The sequence below is a fragment of the Dendrobates tinctorius genome, unplaced genomic scaffold (assembly GCF_039654945.1).
Source record: "Dendrobates tinctorius isolate UK_male_01 unplaced genomic scaffold, ASM3965494v1 ptg000007l, whole genome shotgun sequence".
NCBI lineage: Eukaryota > Metazoa > Chordata > Amphibia > Anura > Dendrobatidae > Dendrobates > Dendrobates tinctorius.
Window position 1 is genome coordinate 36,041,533 of NW_027361675.1, and position 24,391 is coordinate 36,065,923.

The 24,391-nt window shown below is 42.1% G+C and overlaps 1 protein-coding gene across 2 annotated transcripts in view; it reads left to right on the forward strand.

The window, feature by feature from the left end:
• APPBP2 (amyloid beta precursor protein binding protein 2) overlaps positions 1-24,391 on the forward strand; it is a 131,046-nt gene that overhangs the window by 96,631 nt on the left and 10,024 nt on the right. For both annotated transcript variants that reach the window (XM_073573350.1, XM_073573341.1), the window contains exons 2-10: positions 3,203-3,291; positions 3,732-3,883; positions 9,577-9,700; positions 10,080-10,248; positions 19,140-19,229; positions 20,423-20,490; positions 20,855-20,960; positions 21,204-21,328; positions 23,089-23,174. In XM_073573350.1, coding sequence (XP_073429451.1) covers positions 3,763-3,883; positions 9,577-9,700; positions 10,080-10,248; positions 19,140-19,229; positions 20,423-20,490; positions 20,855-20,960; positions 21,204-21,328; positions 23,089-23,174 — 889 coding nt within the window. In that variant the 5' untranslated portion in view covers positions 3,203-3,291; positions 3,732-3,762. The remainder of the gene's footprint in view (positions 1-3,202; positions 3,292-3,731; positions 3,884-9,576; positions 9,701-10,079; positions 10,249-19,139; positions 19,230-20,422; positions 20,491-20,854; positions 20,961-21,203; positions 21,329-23,088; positions 23,175-24,391) is intronic.

Here is a 24,391-nt window from a genome sequence, read left to right on the forward strand (position 1 = left end):
TGCCAGTAGAAGTCAAGAAATGGCATCAGTGAACGTCAGTAGGGGTTAAAAAAGCAAAACTTCCACTTTTGGCTAGTTCAGAAAAATACTGTATCTTGTATTGGGCACAGACTGAAAAACATCTTGTCTTTCTGGCTTTTTTCCAGATCATAGATGGATAGCGCTTCTCTGTTTCCCTCCCAGCTTAGTTCAGCATTAATGTATAATATCATTGCGGCTGCACGTTTAGTACCGGTGGAGCAGGTTATTTTGGTGCCATTTCAGTTTCTTTTCAATGGTCTCTATTATTTCTACCAGTTTTTAACATGTTAACGTTGTAGCAGCATTCTATTAGTCTCACTAGTTGTGCAAAGTTTGTCATTTTGTGGCTAGTATTACCATAAATATTGTCGATTCTTAGCAAAACCTATGAGGATTAAATGAGAAATAAAAGAATTAGGTGTTGAGATCCTAACGGTTCTGGCGCTGTTATTTATTTATTTATTTTTTTTAAAGCCAGATTTGTAAAATTATTTTTTGGCTCTAAGATGTTAAAATGAGAAATGTACCCATTTATTCCCTGTTTGCTGCTCCTAATTTTAAAGGGGTTGTCCAGTCGAAACCGGCTGCAAACGTTTTGTGTGACTTCGGACTTATGAAAGTCACGCATTGTGTGCTGATGGGATTTGCCGGTTTCTGAGCCGTGACCGGGGGGTATGTATGAATTATACATCCTCCCGGCCAGTGGACACGGCCGCGCCATACACCCTCTATTTGGCCACGCTCATACATGCATATCCTTTGTTCCATGGCTTCAAAACCGGCGAATGCCCTCAGCGCACAGTGGGCTGGGAGGATTCACAAGTCTATTGTCATTTCTGCATACCTATCGATTTGGACTGGACAACCTCTTTAAGGACAATGTGTCCATGCAATGCAGCTGATTCATGAGAGTAGATGATTTTTTTTTTTTTTTGCTTGTTTACTCATAGACTTGAATAGAGGCGAGTGTCATCTGGAAAAAAAATAATGGAAGAGTCTAGGTAGGCTTATTTTTTTTACTTTCCCCTGAACAGCCCTATTCAGTAGCATTGATTTGCTATCAGATGTTTACACTGACAGCACAGGTACATATAAGGGTATGTGTACACGTTGCGGATTTTGATGCGTTTCCGCAGTGTTTTTGGACGCGCGGAATTGCATCAAATCCGCAGTGCGTTGTGCACACAATGTTAATCAATGGGAAATCCATAAACACTGTGCACATGCTGCGGAAAAAAAATGTGCGGATTCACAGCTTTTTATTTTCCGCAGCATGTCAATTCTTTGTGCGGAACTGCAGCGTTTCTGCACCCATTGACTTTGCATTGTGTCAGGCACATCTTCAGCAAAACCACAGATGTAAAAAAAAGATCTGTGGTTTTGATGTGGGTGTGAGAAACGCTGTGGCCCGGGAGGAGGGAAGTGTGTGGCGGTGACTGTGTGCATGTCTGTGTGCAGGCGGGGTCTGTGTGTGCCTGTGTGCGTGTCTGTGTGCAGCCATTGTCTGATGGGACTACTGCTACCATCTGGCAATGAATGCTCACAATGACAGGATTGCCGCTGATGGGAAAGTAGTCCCATCAGTCAATGGCTGTGATCTGTAGTGGAAAAAAAAAACATACAGAACATAAATGACATGCATATAACATACAACACATAACATAGATTACATACTTACTAATCACGTAGTCCCCGAAGCCCTCGTCTCCTTAAATAAAATTTAAAAAAACAACCAATACTTACCTTTACGCCGTAGTCCAGTTATTAACGAGTGTCCCACGACGATCTCCAGTGTAGAACACTGACATTGGGTGATGTCAGTGCTCTTCACGGCCTCCGGCATGCACTGACAGCGGAGGTAACCCTCCGCGGTGTATATCCCTCCGCCGCTGCCGGGAGAGAGGTCACTTCAGTTCATTCTCTCACCAGCAATGCTGTGTGAGAAAATTCCTACGCAGCATTGCCGTAAAGTGAGAGAATGAACTCACTTGAACTCTTTAGTGATGCACAGCAGGAAGTTTATCTCCTGACTGCATCACTGGGAGGCCCTGTAGAGCAGGGCCTCCCAGTGATCACCTGATGTCACTGTTCTATAGGGGAGATCATCGTAGGACACTCGTTATTAATTGGACTGCTTCGGACAGGGCTGATATTCATAGCCTGGGAAGGGGCCATGGGTATTATCCCTTTCCCAGGCTACAAATATTGGCCCTTGGCCGTTGGCTTTCCCTCTCTGGTGCAGAAAATTGCGCTGAAGCCCATGCCGTTTTTTCCCGTTTTTTTTTTTCTTTTTCAGAATTAAACATATTGTTCATTAATAAACATTGGCCTTGCTATTATTTATCTATCTATATCTATCCATAGATAGATAGACCTATGGATAGATATACCTATGGGATAGATATATCTATCCATAGATATATCTATAAATCTGTCTATCTGTGTGTGTGTAATGCAGTGTGGGTTGGACAAATGTAAAAGAGGAGGTTGGACCAGAAATGACATCACAAATCTTTTTTTTTGTTAAATAACATATACAAATCCGCATCAAAAACGTGTGGATTTTTACTTGTGTTTTCTGCCAAGAGGTGCAGATTCTGTGCAGAAAATTCAACAGGCAAATCTGCAACGTATGAACATACCCTAAGGGTACGTGCACACGCTGCGGAATCCGCTGCGGATTAATCCGCACGGATTTTGCAAAAACCGCAGATAATCCGCAGGTCCAAAGACCTGCGGATTATCTGCGGTTTTGCCTGCGGTTTTGTCCTGCGGATTCACTATCTCCACAATGGTGGAGATAGGAACCCGCAGCGGTTTCCGCAGAAAGAATTGACATGCAATTCTTTCTGCGGATTCAAAACCGCAACAAATCCGCGCGTTTTTTTCCGCAGCGTCAGCACAGCGTTTTTTTTTTTCCCATTCAAATGAATGGTACTGTACACCGCAGCTAAAACTGCTGCGTGTCCGCAGCGGCCAAAACCGCTGCGGAAACGCAGCGGAATCCGCAGCGTGTGCAGACAGCCTTATACTCCTGTCTGAACGTGCACTTGGAGATAACTGAGCTTCCAATATTTGTACCATATGTTTACTGACACATCAGTGTGGTCTACTATCCAGAAATACTTTGTACTTCTTAAATATAATTCTCGCTAAAGCTGCTATTTTTGTTTTATTTTAGTTATATCAACAAGGAAGACTTTGCCAGCTTGGAAGTGAGTTCTGTGAATTGGAAGTTTTTGCAAAAGTATTACGTGCATTAGATAAAAGGTGAGTTGGCCTTCATTGGGAAATTGCTTTGTTCTTCATGTGTCTCCCCGTCAATCATGAGGACTATACGTATATTACTGCACCAATGGTTATGAATCAGTCTTCCAGCCTTCTTATTGTGGCTACTTGAAAGTTCTAGCGAATTGGAGCCATTCATGCATTGAAAGGACTGTCATTCATCTGAGTGGCTGACCATTGATATCACTGTAGGAAAATGCCTGACTTGCTACAGCTGCCCAGGGATGCTAGCCGTGAAACCTGCAGCAATCACCTGGATTATGAAAAGGGTGGTCACCTATGAGAAAACCCCTGTAAATAGAAATGATTCAATTGCTTGTTAGGGATTGAAAATGTAACCAGTTTTTCAGTTCTGTGTGTGTGTTTAATTGAAAATAATGTTCTTTTTTTAAAGTCTCTATTGCAATGTTTGTTCTCTCCAGACATTTACTCCATCACTGCTTTCAGGCTTTAATGGACCATGGTGTTAAAGTAGCCTCTGTGTTGGCGTATTCTTTTAGCCGACGTTGCTCATATATAGCAGAGTCTGATGCTCATGTTAAAGAAAAGGCAATCCAGATCGGCTTTGTTCTTGGTAAGCAGTCTTGCTTTCTTTTCTACTAAAATCTCGTATTAAAGGGTTTGTCTCAACTTCTATTAAGGAGCACAGTCTCTGTGCGCCTCCAGGCTTGCTCCTGATGCTTTGGCATTTTGGACCAGCAGCATGATTGCGCGCTCGCCCGAACTGTGCACTCTCCAGGCTGCAAGCTGTGGCAGATTTACCTCTGCCGAATTGGAAGATCAGATGTATTAAAGTTAGCCAGACCAGCGATCCTGCCAGCTTCACAGCAGTATTTACAAGCTTGAGAACTCCATGCGGTTTTTTGCCTCGGGAACCAGCCGCTGCTGATAGACTGCAAGGGAGGGCCTGTAACCTAGGCACCAAGCAGAAAAGAATAAAATAACAAATACTATCATTTTTTCAGAATGGATAAGATTCTTAATAACAAGTAGATTGCAAAATAACTTGCTTTTACAAATATTTTACAACTTTATACATTGAAAAACACAAGAGAACCCCTTCAATAATGATTTTATATGGTGGCTATATGGTACTTCAGCTTTCAGTTTACTGTTGCCGTTCTCATGCTACCAATCTGATTACTGTTTTCCTCATTCAGACACAAGCTGATCTATTGGATAAATATCTATATAAAACTGTAGTAGCCCATTCTATACAAATCCACAGTTCTTGCCTGATTTGGGTGAAATTTGGCATGCCCCCTCTCCACCCACAGGAGCAGAATACTGCACATGTTAAATCTTGCTAGTGTCCCCACGTCATAAGATTGGGGCCCCCGAAGCTAGGCCCTATACATATAATGGGGAAATGTGAAGGTGAAAGTAAAAGTGCTGAGGGGAAAACAACAGTTGTGAATGACAGGGATGGATTATAGCAACGGCGCCAAAGAGTCGCTGCTAAAGGGGCCGCACCAGCACACACAACACATAAACATTTCACAAACACCATACAAACATCACACAGACAGCACACACACACCAACCCACAAGCACAACACCACATAAAAGCCACAACACACCACAACACACCAGACCACTCTAGACACACACATCACAAACACCACCCCATAAATACCACATGCACACCAGCGCACGCACACACATGCAAACACACTCAGATGGATGAACCCTCCGCACACGGACGAACATTACTGAGCAGCATCATTGGTCAGGCGGAAAATGCCTCGTATTAAGATTGTCATTATTGCTTACTATACTGGGAGCTTTCATCACTGAAGCTGCTGAGGTAAAGAGAAAGCTGAGCTCTGATTGGTTGCTATGGGCAACTAGACAAGTCTGCCTGTGAGGCGGTTTTCATTACTGAGATGTGAGCTCCTTCAGGTCATAGTAATACTGTGTGAGGGCTGCAGAGTCTCATGCCCAATGTTAATGAAGCCACTTTTCTTAAGGGAAGCTCTAAGGGAGCAAATGTTTTCAATCTCGCGTATTCATTTGCTACCAAGCAACATACCCTTCAATTTTAAAGTTTGCAGTTCCCAATCCGACTTGCATTTGCTATGACTATAAAGAAAGCACAAGGTCAGTCACTTAATCCCTTCCCGACCTGTGACACCACGTAGGCGTCATGAAAGTCCGTGCAAATCCGACGTGGCGTCATGGCGAGACTGCGTTCCTACGGGTCGGGTGACCGGGGTCACTGAAATGTCACCAGACCTGCAGGTACAGGAGGACCTGTATTTTGACCCCCCCCCCCCCCCCCCCCCCCGTGGCTACGATCACTCATTGGCTGTTTCACTTTCAACAGCCAATCAGAGCAATTGTAATATTTCACCAATGAAACTTGGTGAAATAGTACAATCCAGCCATGGCCGATGCTGCAATATCATCGGCCATGGCTGTAGACCGCAATCCGCCGCCGCTGTCAGTATTTCCTCCCCTCCATCCTGTCCTCTGCTTCCCCCGCCATCTGAAACCCCCCCACCCGGTGTCGCTCCCGGTGTCCCTCCGTCTCCAGGCCTTCCCCCATGGGCACCGCCATCTTCCGGTTAAAAAAAATGGCGGGCGCACTGCAGATTTTTCCTATTGGTTCATTTTGGTCACTGTGATGCACCCTATCACAGTGATCTAAATAAAAAAAATAGTAAATAGACCCGCCCTTTATCACCCCCTTAGATAGGGAAAAATAATAAAATAAAAAAAGTATTTATTTTCATTTTTCGGTTAGGGTTAGAATTAGGGTTGTAATTAGGTTTAGGGTGGGGATTAGGGTTATGGTTGGGATTAGGGTTAGTGGTGTATTGGAGTTAGGGTTGGGATTAGGGTTAAGGGTGTGTTGGGGTTAGGGTTGGAGTTAAAATTCAGGGTTTTCCACTGTTTAGGCACATCAGAGGCTCTCCAAACACGACATGGCGCCACCATTGATTCTAGACAATTTTGCGTTCAAAAAGTCAAGCGGTTCTCCCTGCCTTCTGAGCCCCGACGTGTGCCCAAACAGTGGTTTACCCCAACATATGGAGCATCACCGTACTCAGGAAAAATTGCACAACAGCTTTGGGGGTCTACTTTCTCCTGTTATCCTTGGGAAAATCAAAAATTGAGGGCTAAAAAATCATTTTTGTGGAAAAAAAATTATTTATTTTCACAGCTCTGCGTTATAAACTTCTGTGAAGCACTCATTGGTTCAAAGTGCTCACCACACATCTAGATAAGCTCCTTGGGTGGTCTAGTTTCCCAAATAGGGTCTTTTATGGGAGGTTTCCATTGTTTAGGCACATCAAGGGCTCTGCAGACTATTCCATCAAAGTCTGCATTCCAAAACGGCACTTCTTCCCTTTTGAGCACCGATGTGTGCCCAAACAGTGGTCCCCCCCACGTTTGGGGTATTGGGGTACTCAGGACAAATTGAACAACTTTTGAGGTCCAATTTTTTTCTTGTAACCTTGTGAAAATAAAAAAAATTGTGGGCTAAAAAATCATTTTTGTGGAAAAAAAAAAATATTTTTTATTTTCACGGCTCTGCACTATCAACTTTAGTGAAACACTTGGGGGTTCAAAGTTCTCACAACACATCTAGATAAGTTCCTTGGAGAGTGTAACTTCCAAAATGGGGTCACTTGTGGGGAAGTTGCAATATTTAGGCACACAGGGGTTTTCCATATTCGACATGGTGTCCGCTATCGATTGGAGATAATTTTCCATTCAAAAAGTCAAATGGCGCTCCTTCCCTTCCGAGCCCTTCCATGCGCCCAAACAGTGGTTTATGACCACATATAAGGTATGGGTGTACTCAGGAGAAGTTGCCCAGCAAATTTTAGGATCCACTTTTTCCTGTTGCCCGTGTGAAAATGAGAAAATTGATGCTAAAAGAACATTTTTGTTGGAGAAATTAAAATGACCATTTTTTTCCTTTCACGTTGCTTTAATTCCTGTGAAGCACCTGAAGGGTTAATAATCTTCTTGAACGTAGTTTTGATCAGCTTGAGGGGTGCAGTTTTTAGAATGGTGTCACTTTTGGTATTTTCTGTCATATTGACCCCTCCAAAGTGACTTCAAATGTGAGGTGGTCCCTAAGAAATATGGTTTTGTAAATTTTGTTGTAAAAATGAGATATCGCTGGTCAAATTTTAACCCTTAACTTCCTAAAAAAAATATATTTTGTTTCCAAAATTGTGCTGATGTAATGTAGACATGTGGGAAATGTTATTTATTAACAATTTTGTGTCACATAACGCTCTGGTTTAACAAAATCAAAATTTGAAAATTGTGAAATTTTCAACAATTTTTGCCAAATTTCCAATTTTTTTCACAAATAAACGAAAAAATTATTGACCTAAGTTTACCATTTACATGAAGCCCAATATGTCACGAAAAAACTATCTCAGAATCGCTGGGATCCGTTGAAGCGTTCCTGAGTTATTACCTCATAAAGGTACTCTGGTCAGAATTGCAAAAAAAATGGTCAGGTCATTAAGGTCAAAATAGGCTGGGTTGTGAAGGGTTAAAGTAGCCGGCATTAATTTGGAGAGCCAATGTTTTTCACATGGACAGTTGTACGTTGCTTGCTCTATAGTGGGTAACCCCAAAAATCTTTTCATATATGCACCTGAAGGTAAAACCAGAAACAAAAAGCACTACAATAGATAGTTGTTTAACTGTAAACCAATATTACTCTTTTGTCCGTGAACTACTTATAGATTACACTGGAGGGAGGGGGGGGACGAGTTGCACTATGTTGTTAATTGGGTGTAAATGTTTTATATGTTTATGTAAGGTGCATATATTTTCATTTTTTATTATTAAAAAAAAAAGTTAAAAAAATAGTTGATAGTTTATACTACATAATATGTATTGAATATAGACACAGAAAAGAAAAGCGATCAAAAAAAGTCCAAAAGACTAGATAATTCAAAAGATAAAACATTGAATCTTTATTGAAATATGACCAAGGTACAGGGAAAGTGAAAACAAGTCAAACATGACCATGGTAGCACAAGGGCGACAAAGTGGGGCATACATTGGGCTTGTGGACAGTGTAGGGGAAAACAAGTTGCTTAGGCATTGTTATGTTGGCAACATTGAAAATATAGCACCCATCCCCAAGATACACATATTATAAATACCACCCAACAGGATATATTAATATAAAGACACTAAGTCAAGGTATACACATCTTTATCTGTTGTAATGGGAGATGGAGGTCCACCCAAGTATGACCCCCCCCCCCCCAACGCACGTTTCGGCAACTGGCCTTTCTCTTTCTCTTGAGAAAGGCCAGTTGCCGAAACGTGCGTTGGGGGGGTCATACTTGGGTGGACCTCCATCTCCCATTCCAACAGGTAAAGATGTGTATACCTTGACTTAGTGTCTTTATATTAATATATCCTGTTGGGTGGTATTTATAATATGTGTATCTTGGGGATGGGTGCTATATTTTCAATGTTGCCAACATAACAATGCCTAAGCAACTTGTTTTCCCCTACACTGTCCACAAGCCCAATGTATGCCCCACTTTGTCGCCCTTGTGCTACCATGGTCATGTTTGACTTGTTTTCACTTTCCCTGTACCTTGGTCATATTTCAATAAAGATTCAATGTTTTATCTTTTGAATTATCTAGTCTTTTGGACTTTTTTTGATCGCTTTTCTGTGTCTATGGTTATGTTTTTGCGATTGTCCACATGTTCCTTAAACCCTTTACTTTACTGTATACATTAGTGTTTATGGGTTGCTTATCCTTAATGTGGCTATGTTATAATATGTATTGAATATGTAAAATAAATAAAAATGTTGAAATTAAAAACAAAGTTGTTGTTCACATCAATGTTACAACAAATTAGTAAATTGCTAAAATAATAAAAATTTAAAGTGGGGGGAAAATTTTTTTACTCTACCACTCTGTCAATTTCAGGGTGATACTAAAAATTTTATTTTAGCTACAATAACGCAGGTATTCTACTAGTGTATATGTGTGTATATGTATATTATCATTATTATTATTTATTTAGTAGAGGTTTTTTGTCATTCTGGCTCTAAAGGGTTCATACAAGTTCAAAATGTTAAGGTTTCATGATACAACTTGTGTAGCTCAAATAATGTCCATTTTTATAGTCAGTTACTCTTTCCAAAGGTTATTTTTAACTGTCTGTATTTTTTATTTTTTAAACTTTCTAAATTTCAAGACCAAACTATAATCGCCAATGTGTGTTTTTTTTTTTTTGTTTTTTTTTTTTTAAATCTTGCTTTGTAGGTGGTTTTCTTTCAGACGCCGGTTGGTATGGTGATGCTGAAAAGGTGTTTCTGTCCTGCCTACAGCTCTGTACCCTTCACAATGAAATGCTCCATTGGTTCCGTGCGGTGGAGTGCTGTGTCAGGTATTTTCGATTTTTATTTTCTATTCATCTACAGTTACTAATTTAGAGTATGAAAAGTCCTGTGAAAGAGAAAAGTAAGCCGAGCTTCCAATTGTAACCATTCATTAGCGGGTCTTTCAGACTCCTTAATGAATAATTCCTAGTAGTCCTGCTCACTAGGCAGCATCTTCGCAAGCTTCCCAGGTAACAGGCATGCTTCACCAGCTCCTCTTCTCATTACAGCCTCTCTGATAAGACATGTGTTAGCCCCACATACAGTTTGTGTGTATAGATCTAGTAGCTGTGTGTAAATAAGATCTTTATAGTGCATTTATCCCATTATGGCATTTTATGATCTTTAGTTTCTTGTAAATATAATTGTCTTTTAATTTCTTTCTAGGTTGTTGCATGTTAGAAACGGAAACTGCAAATACCACCTGGGAGAAGAAACCTTCAAACTTGCTCAAAGTTACATGGAAAAGCTAGCCAAGCATGGGCAGCATGCGAACAAAGCTGCTTTGTATGGAGAGCTCTGTGCCCTGCTCTTTGCTAAGAGCCATTATGATGAGGTAGAGGTTTCATCTTCAATGCTTTGTGATGAGCGCAAGTGCACTTCAGTCGCGTTTGCCTAGATTGTGCTGGTATGCACCTAGTATTGCGGGTGATCAAGTCCCCGCATCCGCATGTTTCACGGCTCTTAAGCCCCTGTTACACACAGCGAGATGGCTAGCGATATCGCTTAAGCATCGCCGATTTTGTGACGCAGCAGCGATATTGCTAGCGATATTGCTATGTGTGATACTTACCTCCGACCGGCTCCCCCGCTGGTTATCGCTGATCGCGCGAGAACGTCCTGGACCGTTTCTCGTCGGCCGCTTCCTGCTGGTGCCGACGAGTGACGCGTGAACGTGGGCGGGAGGACGTCTTCATCGCTGCATTTGACCGGTAAGTAACGACCGCCGACCGCTGCTATGTCGCTGGCGAGATCTGCCTGTTTGGCAGCTCACTAGCGACCATTTAGCGATGCACCAGCTATCCTGACCAGGTCGTATCGTGGTTGGAATCGCTGGTGTATCGCTAAATGTAATGGTACCCTTAGACAGCACAGCCACAAATCATTCGGGGATTGCCTGAAAAGCATGTGCAATCTCCGCATGTTTTGTGGCTGTGCTGTCTAACAGCCGTGAAACATGCGGCTGCAGGGACTCGAACATGTCACTCGAGCACCCTGGATACTCTGTGCATGCCTGGGCACCCTAGACAAACTCGAGTAACGAGCAATTGCGCTCATCACTAATTCATTGTAATGCATTTGTTAGTTTTATTGCATAATAGTCAATTTAAGGGGTAGTTGGCACTTCAATATTGATGGACTGCCCTTAGGATAGAATACCAGCTCAGTGGGTGTGCGGCACCAGCACCCCAGCCGATCAGTTAGTTCTTGTGCTGGTGATGGTCAGTTATGCTTAGTTTTGGTGTGGAATAGTACTGCTCCAACAGCTGCATAATGGCTGTAGCAGAGTACTGCAGATACACCACTATTTATTCGAATAGGGAATAAAACCAAGCAAAGGACATAAAACCAAGAAATATTTACGGGAATAAATTGGTTATAAAATTAAATAAATAAAATGCCCCAATATTTATAAAAACTAATAATAAAGGGTTTCTGTCCAGAAACAATTGAATGGCAGACCATTCAGAATGAAATCCTAAAAACACCACCAAGAATAAGATAAAAATACATGGGAGAAAAATAAATACAATAAGAAAAAATATAATAAGAAATGAAAATATAAAAATGAAAAATAAAAAATGAAATAGAAATAATATAAGAAAGTAAAATAATAATGTGTGAGGTCAGTAAGATAAAAGGACAGGTAGGAAAATTTAAATAAAAATGCCTTTATTAATACAAAAAAATTGGCAAATAGGTGCAAATACGTAAGGGTGTCCACACACAAAAAAAAATAAATGTTTTATATATACATGGCTCAAAAAAATAAAGGGAACACTTAAACAACAGAATATAACTCCAAGTAAATCAAACTTCTGTGAAATCAAACTGTCCACTTAGGAAGCAACACTGATGGACAATCAATTTCACATGCTATTGTGCAAATGGAGTAGTCAACAGATGGAAATTGTTGGCAATTATCAAGACACACTCAATAAAGGAGTTGTTCTGCAGGTGGGGACCACAGACCACATCTCAGTACTAATGCTTTCTGACTGATGTTTTGGTCACTTTTGAATGTTGGTTGTGCTTTCACACTCGTGGAAGCATGAGACGGACTCTACAACCCACACAAGTGGCTCAGGTAGTGCAGCTCATACAGGATGGCACATCAATGTGAGCTGTGGCAATAAGGTTTGCTGTGTGTGTCAGCGTAGTGTCCAGAGGCTGGAGGAGCTACCAGGAGATGTGGAGGGGGCCGTAGGAGGGCAACAACCCAGCAGCAGGACTGCTACCTCAGCCTTTGTGCAAGGAGGAACAGGAGGAGCACTGCCAGAGCCCTGAAAAATGACCTCCAGCAGGCCACAAATGTGCATGTGTCTGCACAAAAGATTAGAAACAGACTCCATGAGGATGGTCTTAGTGCCCGACGTCCACAGATGGGGGTTGTGCTCACAGCCCAACACCATGCAGGACGCTTGGCGTTTGCCACGGAACACCAGGATTGGCAAATTCGCCACTGGCGGCCTGTGCTCATCACAGATGAAAGCAGGTTCACACTGAGCACATGTGACACAATCACAGAGTCTGGAGACGCCGTGGAGAGCGATTTGCTGCCTGAATGGTGTGTGGTGGCATTTCTTTGGAGGGCCGCACAGCCCTCCATGTGCTCACCAGAGGTAGCCTGACTGCCATTAGGTACCGAGGTGAGATCCTCAGACCCCTTGTGAGACCATATGCTGGTGCGGTTGGCCCTGGGTTCCTCCTAATGCAGGACAATGCCAAACCTCATGTGACTGGAGTGTATTAGTAGTTTCTGCAAGATGAAGGCATTGAAGCTATGGACTGGCCCGCCTGTTCCCCAGATCTGAATCCGATTGAACACATCTGGGACATCATGTCTCACTCCATCCACCAACGTCACGTTGCGCCACAGACAGTCCAGGAGTTGGCGGATGCTTTAGTCCAGGTCTGGGAGAAGATCCCTCCTGACAACATCCGCCGACTCATCAGTAGCATGCCCAGGTGTCGTAGGGAAGTCATACAGGCATGTGGAGACCACACACACACTACTGAGCATCATTTCCTTGTCTTGAGGCATTTCTACTGAAGTTGGATAAGCCTGTAATTTGATTTTCCACTTTGATTTTGAGTATGCTTCCAAATCTAGACCTCCATGGGATATCAATTTTGATTTACATTGATCATTTTTATGTTTTCTTTTTCTCAACGCATGCCATTATGTAATGAACAAAGATTTGCAGCTGCAATATTTCATTCAGTGATATCTACGATGTGGTATCTTAGTGTTCCCTTTATTTTTTGGAGCAGTGTATTTAAAGAGCTGCCTAATGGCCCCGTCTCACTAAGCAATCTCGGTAGCGAGATCGCTGCTGAGTCACAACTTTTGTGACGTAAAAGCGATCTCACCAGCGAGATCGCTGTGTGTGACAGCGATCAGCGAGCGGCCCCCCTGCCGTTATCGCTGATCGCTGGAAGAAATCTCTGGACATTTCTTTGGTCGCTGGTCTCCCGCTGGCCAGCACGCATCGCTGTGTGTGACAGCGGGAGACCAGCGATCAGGTGTAAAAAAAATAATAAAAAAAAATAAAAAATATAGTTATTCTCACCTTCCGATGTCCCGCGCAGTCTTCCGGCCTCTCTCCATGCTCCGGTCCCAGTGATCCTTTGCACGAATGACCGCGAGACTTTGTTATCCCTCGAGACCGTGACATCTCGCGGTCATTCGTGCAAAGGATCACTGGGACCGGAGCGTGGAGAGAGGCGGGATGGCTAAACGGGACGTCGGAAGGTGAGAATTACTATATTTTTTATTTTAATTCTATTTTCTACAGCGATAGCCAGTGATGCCGGGCGCTCGGCATCGCTGTGCTGATCGCTGGTGAAGCTGTCTGTGTGACAGCTCACCAGCGATCACATAGCGACTTACCAGCGATCCTGACACCTTCATATCGGTGTCGGGATCGCTGGTGAGTTGCTTAGTGTGACGGGGCCTTAAGGAATGGCAATGATATATATAAATATTAACATACAAATATGTTCACAATATTGTATATATAAAAATATATATATGGTAGTCCACTCCTAGAGATACTGCTATTCGGCCACTAAAAACAAATAGGACACATTATGACCCACATACAAACACTACACAATAAATACACTAATAGAAAGGAGACCAAAAGGTCAGCAATGTAACAGATAGTGTGGTGTGAGTGTCATAAATCATGAGACACTCAATGCAGACAAAACAAAATGGCCAAAAAGATTAAAAAGGTGAATACCTGAGTGAGCAGTTAGGCAGACCATGAGTTGTGCGGAGCACTCCCCGACGCGCGTTTTGGATCGGCGCCCTTCGTCGGGGGAGAGTCACTTTATCTTTTTGACCATTTATGTGGGTCATAATTTGAATTGTGAATATTGTGAACCTACAGTATTTGTATGTTAATATTTATATCATTGCCATATCCTCCTACCTGGCCTTTTATCTTACTGACCTCACACATTATTATTTTACTTTCTGATATTATTTCTAGTTCATTTTTCATTTTCATTTCTTATTTATCATATTTATTATTTTTAATTGTGTTTATTTTTCTCCCATGTATTTTTATCTTATTCTTGGTTGGTTTTTTAGGATTTTATTCAAATAGGGGTGGATGTGCAGTACCTGTCCATGACCGCTGCGCAGCACCACAGCTGATCACATCTGGCCGGGAACAGCTAATTAGCATTGGTGCCGGGTGTTGCACCCCCATCAATCTTGTACTGACAAGTGACAAGACATGATATAATTTTGGGTTAGTGCCGCATATCTAAATCAAAACTACCCAGTGATATCTCTAATCCGTATATTGCTCATCCCTCAGTAAAGCTGCCACCTGCTCATTAGTCCATTTAAACATGCCTATGGCAGGAAACAAAGGTGCTCCTCAGACTGATGAATTGCGTCACGAGTATTAACCCCTTAGTATCCAAGCATCCTGTAACATGTTTCTTCATGAAGTGATGCTTGTTCCTGTACTAAGACTGATATATCTGTTGTAATGATCTTGTGGGAACTGGTCATTTATCTTCGACATAGCTGTTGGAGCTCAGCCATAATACACAACTAGACCCCCCATGACACCTGATTGAATTTCCCTCATATTTCAGCTGCTTAACTCCTTTGATACATCAGTCCACAGAATTATTGCTCTTTAAATGCAAGCCAGAAATAAAAAATAACTTTAACCCCTTTACTCCCAAGGGTGGTTTGCACGTTAATGCCCAGGCCAATTTTTACAATTCTGACCACTGTCCCTTTATTAGGTAATAACTCTGGAATGCTTCCATGGATCCCGGTGATTCTGACATTGTTTTCTCGTGACATTTTGTACTTCATGTTAGTGGTAAAATTTCATTGATATAACTTGTGTTTATTTGTGAAAAAAACGGAAACTTGGCGAAAATTTTGAAAATTCCGCAGTTTTCCAACTTTTTATGCCCTTAAATCACAGAGATATGGCACACAAAAAAACATAAGTAACATTTCCCACATGTTTACTTTACATCAGCACAATTTTGGAACCAAAATTTTTTTTTGTTAGGAAGCTCTAAGGGTTAAAAGTTGACCAGCGATTTCTCATTTTTAGGCTGTGCCCACAGTAGCGTTTTTAAACGCTCAGGAAACGGGTCTCCTTTCCAGAAAACGCGCGGTTTTTTTCCATGATTTTTGCGCAAAAAAACGAGCGTTTTTGATGCGTTTTTTCTGCGCATCTTTTGGACTATAGGAAAATAACCAAAAACGTGGGCCTAAGCGGAAATTAATGAACATGCTGCGTTTTTTACCGCTAAGCGTTTCCTTAGCGGTAAAAAACGCATCCATTGGCACAAAAAGGCCAAAATGCATTAAAATGAATGGGATTCTTAAGCGTTTTTGATGCGGTTTGACCCCGAAATACGCATCAAAAACTCTTAAAAAAACGCAACATGGGCACACAGCCTTACAACACCAAATGTGATGTGCTCCCTAAAAATAAAATGAAGTCACTTTGAGGGGTCTGTATGATAGAAAATACCCAAAAGTGACACCATTCTAAAAACTGCACCCCTCAAGGTGCTCAAAACCACATTCAAGAAGTTTATTAACCCTTCAGGTGCTTCACATGAATTTTTTGAATGTTTAAAAAAAATGAACGTTTAACTTTTTTTCACAAAAAAAATTATTTCAGGTCCAATTTTTTTTATTTTACCAAGGGTAACAGGAGAAATTGGACTGCAAAAGTTATTGTGAAATCTGAGTATGCTGATACCTGATATGTGGGGGGGGGGAACCACTGCTTCGGCGCATGGCAGAGCTCGGAAGGGAACGAGCGCCGTTTGACTTTTTCAACACAATTTGCTGGAATTGAGATCGGGCGCCATGTCACGTTTGGAGAGCCCCTGATGTGCCTAAACAGTGGAAACCCCCCACAAGTGACCCCATTTTGAAAACTAGACCCCCAAGGAACTTATCTAGATGAGTGGTGAGAACTTTGAACCCCCAAGGGCTTCACAGAAGTTTATAACGTACAGCTGTACAATTAAAAAATCATATTTTTTTCCACAAAAATGATCTTTTCACCCCCAATTTTTATTTTCCCAAGGGAAACAGGACCCCAAAAGTTACTGTGCAATTTCTCCTGAGTACGCTGATACCCCATATGTGGGGGTAAACCACTATTTGGGCGCATGGCAGAGCTTGGAAGGGAAGCAGCGCCGTTTGACTTTTTGGGCTGGAATTGAGATCAGACGCCATGTTGCGTTTGGAGAGCCCATGATGTGCCCAAACAGTGGAAACCCCCCAATTCTAACTCCAACCTAACCCCAACACACCCCTAACCCTAATAGGAAAATGAAAATAAATAGATATTTTTAATTTTATTATTTTTCCCTAACTAAAAGGGTGATAAAGGAGGGTTTGATTTACTATTTTTAGTGGGTTTTTATGTTTGGCAGCTGTCACACGCTAAAAGATGCTTTTTATTGTAAAAATAGTTTTTGCATCACCACATTTTGAGAGCTATAATTTTTCCTTATTTTGACCCACAGAGTCATGTGTGGTCTTATTTTTTGCGGGACGAGTTGACGTTTTTATTGGTACTATTTTCGGGCATGTGACATTTTTTGATCACTTTTTATTCCGATTTTTGGGGCGCAGAATGAACAAAAACCAGCAATTCATGAATTTCTTTTGGGGGGTGCGTTTACACTGCTCCGCATGCGGTAAAATTTATTAAGCTGTTTTATTCTTCGGGTCAGTACGATTACAGCGATACCTCATTTATGTTTTGTTTTTTTTTGTTTGTTTTGGCGCTTTTATGCAATAAAAATTTTTTTATATAAAAAATAATTATTTTTGCATCGCTTTATTCTGTGAGCTATAACTTTTTTATTTTTCCGCTGATGATGCTGTATGGCGGCTCGTTTTTTGCGGGACAAGATAACGTTTTCAGCGGTTTCATGTTTATTCATATCTGTCTTTTTGATCGTGCGTTATTCTACTTTTTGTTCGGCAGTATGATGATAAAGCATTGGTTTTTTTTTGTTTTTTTAAGGGTTTCACTAAAGGGGTTAACTAGTGGGACAGTTTTATAGGGCGGGTCGTTACGGACGCGGCAATACTAAATATGTGTACTTTTTATTGTTGGATTTTTGTTTTTTTTAGAAAAAAAATAATTTATTAGGGAATATTTATTTATTTTTTTTTTTTTTAATTATCTTTACGTGTGTTTTTTTTTATTTTACTTTATTATATTGTCCCGGGGGGACATCACTGTCTTTTGTCAGATCGCCGATCTGACACTTAGAACAGCTCTGTGTCAGATCAGCGATCTGACAGGCGCTGCTGCAGGCTTCCTCATGCCTGCTCTCAGCAGGCAGTGAGGAAGCCGCCTCCCTGCAGGACCCCGAAGGCCCCCACGGCCATTTTGGAGCCGGGGGCCTGCAGGGAGGAGGACCCTCGGAGCGACGCAACACATCGCGCTGCTCCGGGGGTCGCAGGGAAGCACGGGGGGACCCCCCTCCCTGCACGCTTCTCTCCTATGCCCCGGTACACTACGATCATGTTTGATCGCAGTGTGCCAGGGGTTAATGTGCCGGGGGGCGGTCCCTGACCGCCCCTGACACATTGTGTCAGGTGTTAGCTGTGATAATCAGCTGACACCCGGCCGCGATCAGCAGCGCTCCCCCCGTGAGTGCCGCTGATTGTGTGAGACGTAATATTCCGTCCTTGGGACTTAGGTCCCAGGCCACATGGACGGACTATTACGTCCAATGTAGGAAAGGGGGTTAAAGAGTTTTTCTAAATAGGATAGGGTATAACTTGCTGCTCACTGGTAGTCCAACGGCTGTGACCCTCAATTTCCAGATCGGGGCTCGGGAGCCTTTTGAATGCAGCTTTGCAGCCACGTCTTGAGTTGTGTGGAGCGGAGCAGAGCTGCTCATCCTCCTCCTCCTTCATTCATTGCCTATGGGACTGCCAGAAATAGCCAAGCGCTGTCAGTCCCAGTGATGGAGCGGTCACAGAGCTTTCACACCTCTGCTCCACTCAGGTCATTGCTACAGAGCCCTGTTATTGGGGTTCCAGATCCATGATTTTGAGGCTATCTTGATCGCCTTCATGGTTTATCAGATAAAACTTTGTACATTTTGTACTGGCTGTGCATAGCCGGGCTGTGGAGTTGGTAAGCCAAACCTCCAACGACTCAATTTCCATGACCACAACTCCAACTCCCTCATACCAGGGCGGTGGAGTCGGCAAGCCAAACCTCTGACTCCGACTCCACCAAAATGGGCTTCGACTCCACAGCCCTGGTGCATAGCACTGCAGCTCACTGCATATCATATACTTTCCATTCAGATGCCTGCTTTCTTTTCCAGCTAGGGAGCTCACATGACTGCTGCTGGCAATCAGCAGACACAGAGGGCTGCAGCTGATCAAATTCTGTCCGAGCCAGAAGGATAAAATCTCTTCCTGTTCGGACACAGTTTGAAGACTGCAGCTGATCAGTGGCTGCTGAGGCAATCGGTGATCATGTGATTGCCCTCTGCTAATCTCCTGGCTTTGTCCAAAAAATGTCATGGTGCCAGAAACTTGAGTCCCACTCTTGTGATATTGATGACCTGGCTGGTCCTAGAAAGATTTAATTATTTTGAACTGAAACTGCATATATAGGGATCTGATTCTTTGTTTCTACTATAGCATAAATGTGACAATTCCCTGTTTGTATTATTTTCTAGGCTTATAAATGGTGTATAGAAGCCATGAAAGAAATTACCAGTGGACTTCCTGTAAAGGTGATAGTAGACGTTTTGAGGCAGGCATCTAAGGTATGTGTAAGTTTTAGATTGTACAGTGGAAATGTAACACGTGCCTGTAATATTCTAAGGCATGTCTGAGAACTGTTTAGGAGACATTCTATACCATGTCATGTAGAACTGCTTGCTTTTTCTATAAAAGCAATTCTGGGAGAAGGGAAACAAAGAAAACCCAAAACCTTTCCATTGCTTGCAGAATATAGAAGTGTTTAGTGTATGAATGTGGGTGATGCATGTAGATCTGCTCCACAAGAGCATAGAGATCTATATAAAGACCAAACATATTTCTGTCTTACTTAGAAAACAGCAAGTGCAGTAATTATTAAAGGGGTTTTCCAGGAATATTTTTTTATACTATGGGCCTAAGCCCTAACAGGCAGGTAATTGCTAACTACCTGCCTGTTCTACCCAATGCCGGCTCAGAATGGTCATGGACCGCTCCTGCTAGCGATTTTGCTGCTCAGCATCAACAGAGCAGATCTTCCTCTTTTGGCTGCTTTGTCGACGGGGAGTTACTGCCGGCATCATGCTGATTGACAGCCAGCTTCCATAGTTGGGTAACTGGAAGCCTGCCGTTAATCAGCATGACATTGGCAGTCCTGTCAGCAGAGTGGAAGAGGAGTCTCTGCTCTGTCATGTGATGTCAGTTGAAGCCTCAAAATCGTTGGCAGGGGCGGTCTGTGACAGCAGAGATTAGTGATGGACACAACAGGTAGGTTGCTAGCAACTACCTGTTAGTTCTTAGGCCTTTTCAAATCACGCCCATCTGAATAATTTCAATGGGAAAACTGTAACTTGGCTGTTGTCTTTTTTAATAATTTTTAAAGTAGCTGTTTCCCAAGGTACCGATTAACAAAGTAGTGCACAACCTGCAGCTTGTGAACAACATAGGGCCCATATTACCCTTTTGTGTGGCCGTCACTCCTCTGTTCACAGACAGGCTTCTCCTTGCCTGGCAGCTACTTGCATATATTTTGCACATCAAGGAGAAGAGGAGTGGTGGATAGCACCATTGGGACTGTTGCTAAAGATGCACTGTGTGGCCATTTCTGGAACCAGAGCTTAGAGGCTAAAATGTATTAATACTAAAGCTTAATATTAAAGCTTTTGCATAATGACATTTAAGACTTTTTGGATGTTTGAATAAAACCAGTAATTTATTTGATTCATTATTTGTATTTATTATATCTTCATGCACATTTTAGGCTTGTGTAGTGAAGCGAGAATTCAAGAAAGCCGAGCAGTTAATAAAGCATGCAGTGTACCTGGCCAGGTAAGATTGGAGTTGTGTTCTGAAGCTTTTAATGCTTATGAATAGTGATGAGCGAGTATACTCGTTGCTTGGGTGTCCTCCGAGTATTTTGGCGTGCTCGGAGATTTAGTTTTCATCGCCGTAGCTGCATGATTTGCGACTGCTAGACAGCCTGAATACATGTGGGCATTCCCTAACAAACAGGCATTCCTCACATGTATTCAGCCTGTCCAGCAGCCGCAAATCATGCAGCTGAGGCAATGAAAACTAAATCTCCGAGCACGCCAAAACCCGAGCATCGAGTATACTCGCTCATCACTACTTATGATGTTTTTCATATTCCATACCATTGATTTTTGTTTTTTTGTTTGTTCTTTTTGTTCAGGGAAAATTTTGGACCCAAGCATCCTAAATATTCTGATACTTTACTAGATTATGGATTTTACCTTCTCAATGTTGACAACATATGCCAGTCCGTTGCAATATATCAGGTACATGGTGATAATGTTCCCACTTGCTGACAATTAGTGAGAATGTTACGAATTATATAGGCCACTGTTATGCTATAGTCCAGGCATCTAAATAGAATACTTTGTTTGAGAGCTCAGTGTAAATGTGAAGTCTCAATGTAGCGCGTTATGGTGCTTTTGAGTAATACATTTGATATGGTATGGCATGAATAAAATGTTAACTTTTTGGTACTGAAATAAAATATTTTCTCTGAATGATTTTAGACTGCCCTTGACATCAGACAGTCCGTATTTGGAGGAAAAAATATCCACGTGGCAACCGCTCATGAAGACTTGGCTTACTCCTCTTACGTTCATCAGTACAGTTCAGGGAAATTTGATAATGCATTGTGAGTATTTTCCATCATTTTGTTTCATTCTTCATACCAGTCATTAGTAAGGGCTCCTTTATGTAATCGTATTTTGATAATGTACTAGTCAAGAGCAGAAAGTAGAAAATCCCTTTGCTCACTTAGGAACAGATCTTTGACTAAGGCCTCTTTCACACTTCCGTTTTTTTGGTCAGTTGCAATCCGTGAAAAAATGCAAAAGACAGATCTGTTTCCGTTCTGACACAACATATACCACCGGACCGTTGTTTTGACGGATCCGCTGAAGTCGGAAATTTAAAGGAACCGCAGCATGGAAAAGGAGAGAGAGAATTTTTCCTGCCGCCAGAACAGGATTTGGGGTTACATTTCTGGACATGAAATTCTTCCGGGCATGCTCAGTGTGAAAAAGCGGATCCGTGCAGAGAAAAAACGTTTCATTGTCCGTCCACTCAAGTAAGCAGACGCCAAAAGTTTGGCGGATCCGTCAATAAACGGATGCAACGGATGACCATCTGTCAAAATCCTCCGCTAATGCAAGTCAATGGGGAAAAAACGGATCCGCCAAAAAAAGTCGGATCCGTTTTTTTTGCAAAACGGTGGATTTTGACTGATGGAAACAAACGGAAGTGTGAAACAGTCCTAATGTTACGTAGGTTGATGCACGTCAGATGATCGAGCTGCAGTTCTAGGAGGGGAGGGAGTTTGGGATGGGTACAGTGGAATAATGTTTAAGCTATGGATTATTTTAGCAATCACTCATATTTAAAATGCCTCCTTAAATGAGAGCTGTGCTATCAATAAGCTTTGGATAACTCAATAGAGGAGGCAATTAAAACAAACTTTGTACTATATCTTATTAAAGAATTTTGCTTTATTTTTGCCACTTCTTCCCCTGCATCGTAAACGTGCCATCCACTTTGGGGGTGGGGGGAACAACAAAATCCCAGCCCTTCTTCGTCCTGCTCAAGATCACATAGACTGCAGCACAGTGATATGTAAGATTACACCTTTTCTTATGATCTTTGGAGGAGTGAGTGGCAGAGGGAGACACAGAATGATCATATTGTATCATTACCTCACTGTTCGAGCTGGATCCACATTTACACTGCTCAGTACCACTATATAAATTACCTCCCTTCTGTTACATCACAGCAGCTAGTCCCCTCCTACCAGCTCAGTCAGTTGCAAATTATGAGAGAGAACCTGCAGAAGGGAAAAGTATAAAAGTCCTATAATGGCCCTAATCAATGTTATTCCTTATGTACACACAGAAGACCGTGTTCTGAAAAGTCACTTGAAAGTGCAGTTACTCTATAAAAATGTTGTCCAGTACTAGGACAACCCCTTCTCAATCTGAATGTTCACCCCCATTAAAATAAAAACACCTATACTCGCCTCCTATGCCGGTGCTTTTCCAGAGGTGCCGGCACACTCATTCCTGGGGCTCGCGTTAGGTTGTTGTGTTACGTGAGTTCTGTGCCCAATCGGCACTAGTGTCGCTGTCCCCACCTTTGAAAGTATAAGCTCAACAGGAAGTGAAAGGGCAGCCACAGTTCTGACTTGCTCTTCATTACTAATTCTGAAGGTGGTGACAGTGACGCCAACGCTGATTGGGCACTCGTGTGACGTAACAATCTCATGCAAGACCCCGGTCCTAGTAGTGGACAACCCCTTTAAGTAGTGACTAGTGCTGATACAAGACCATGTAATTTGGGTTTCATTACCCATTTTCTTATTAATGTACGTTTTACACTGATACAACTTAAATTTTCTTAAAGATTTCATGCTGAACGTGCCATAGATATCATCACTCATATACTCCCAGAAGACCATCTTTTATTGGCCTCTTCGAAAAGAGTTAAAGGTATGCGTCATGTCCATATTTGTGACTTTGTTCTCTTTTCTTACTCTATTTGCTGCAAAGATAGTATGTTAGTAACTAATAACATTTTATGTCTCTTGATACAATAAAGGAACAGCTTTTTTTTGCCATACTTTTACAGAACTTGGCAAAAATAAGGCCCTATGTAAAGCTAGGGCTCCACAGAGTAACACGGGGTCCGTGGTATTCTGCGGCTTCATAATAGATTTCGGAATGGCTTCAATGTTTCCTTGAATCATTTGTACAAGGTGGCATAAGGAAACATTTACATTTCCCTAGCCACACATTTTCACAGCCATTTTAGGGGCAGTTCTGAATTGTTGTGGAACCTTTATATAAAACAGAGGTGAAATAAATCGCAGCACTCTGTCTTCAAGAGAACCTTACACCTGTTTCATGCGGCCGAATCTGTGAGTAGCAAGTATCAGGCACTGGTTGTATGATCTGAGCCAAGTGAATTTGACTCTGAAATGCTGCGGGATATCAGAGAAAAGCTACTTTAAAAGCCACCGGGGACTGAGAATACGGGTCACCGGTGGCTTCTCACAAACTTTGAAAATTAAATATATTAGTCTTTCTACTATTAGTGCAAAAATAGGCTTTGTACTATTTAAAGGGGTTGTCCGGGCTTTTCACATAATCTCAGTACATATCTGGGCTGCAGAATTATGACAATGAGTAATTTACTTTCTGTCACTAGTTTGCACGGTTTTCTAGATATTCTGAACAGAACGTCCAAGGGTGGGGTGTTATGGCATTGAAATGAGAACTAGTCGTAACCTTCTACTCTACTCCAAACATGCCCTCTATAGCAACAATAGGAAAATAGAAGAGTTATGGAAGGAGGAGTGGGAAAAACAGAATATTGCCCGGAGGTGATAGACCAGTTGCAATTTATGTATTTTCCTTTCTCAGCACTGGCAGAGGTGAATGGTCCGCGTGCACCGGTTATGTATTTCTGCTAGAAACATTATAAAGTGATAGGATATAGGTACACACCTTACACAGGCTGGAGGTATGCCAGGGTCAGAAAGGAATAGTGAAACGCTAGGAAGGAATGAAGGAAGGGCTCCTCAACAACACAAACAAGCCCTTTATTTATAGTATCACAATCCTTAGTATCATATATATCTCCATACATACACCCCTCAACACTTCACACTGTTACAGCTGCTGATTGGACAGGCTGCTCCCATCAG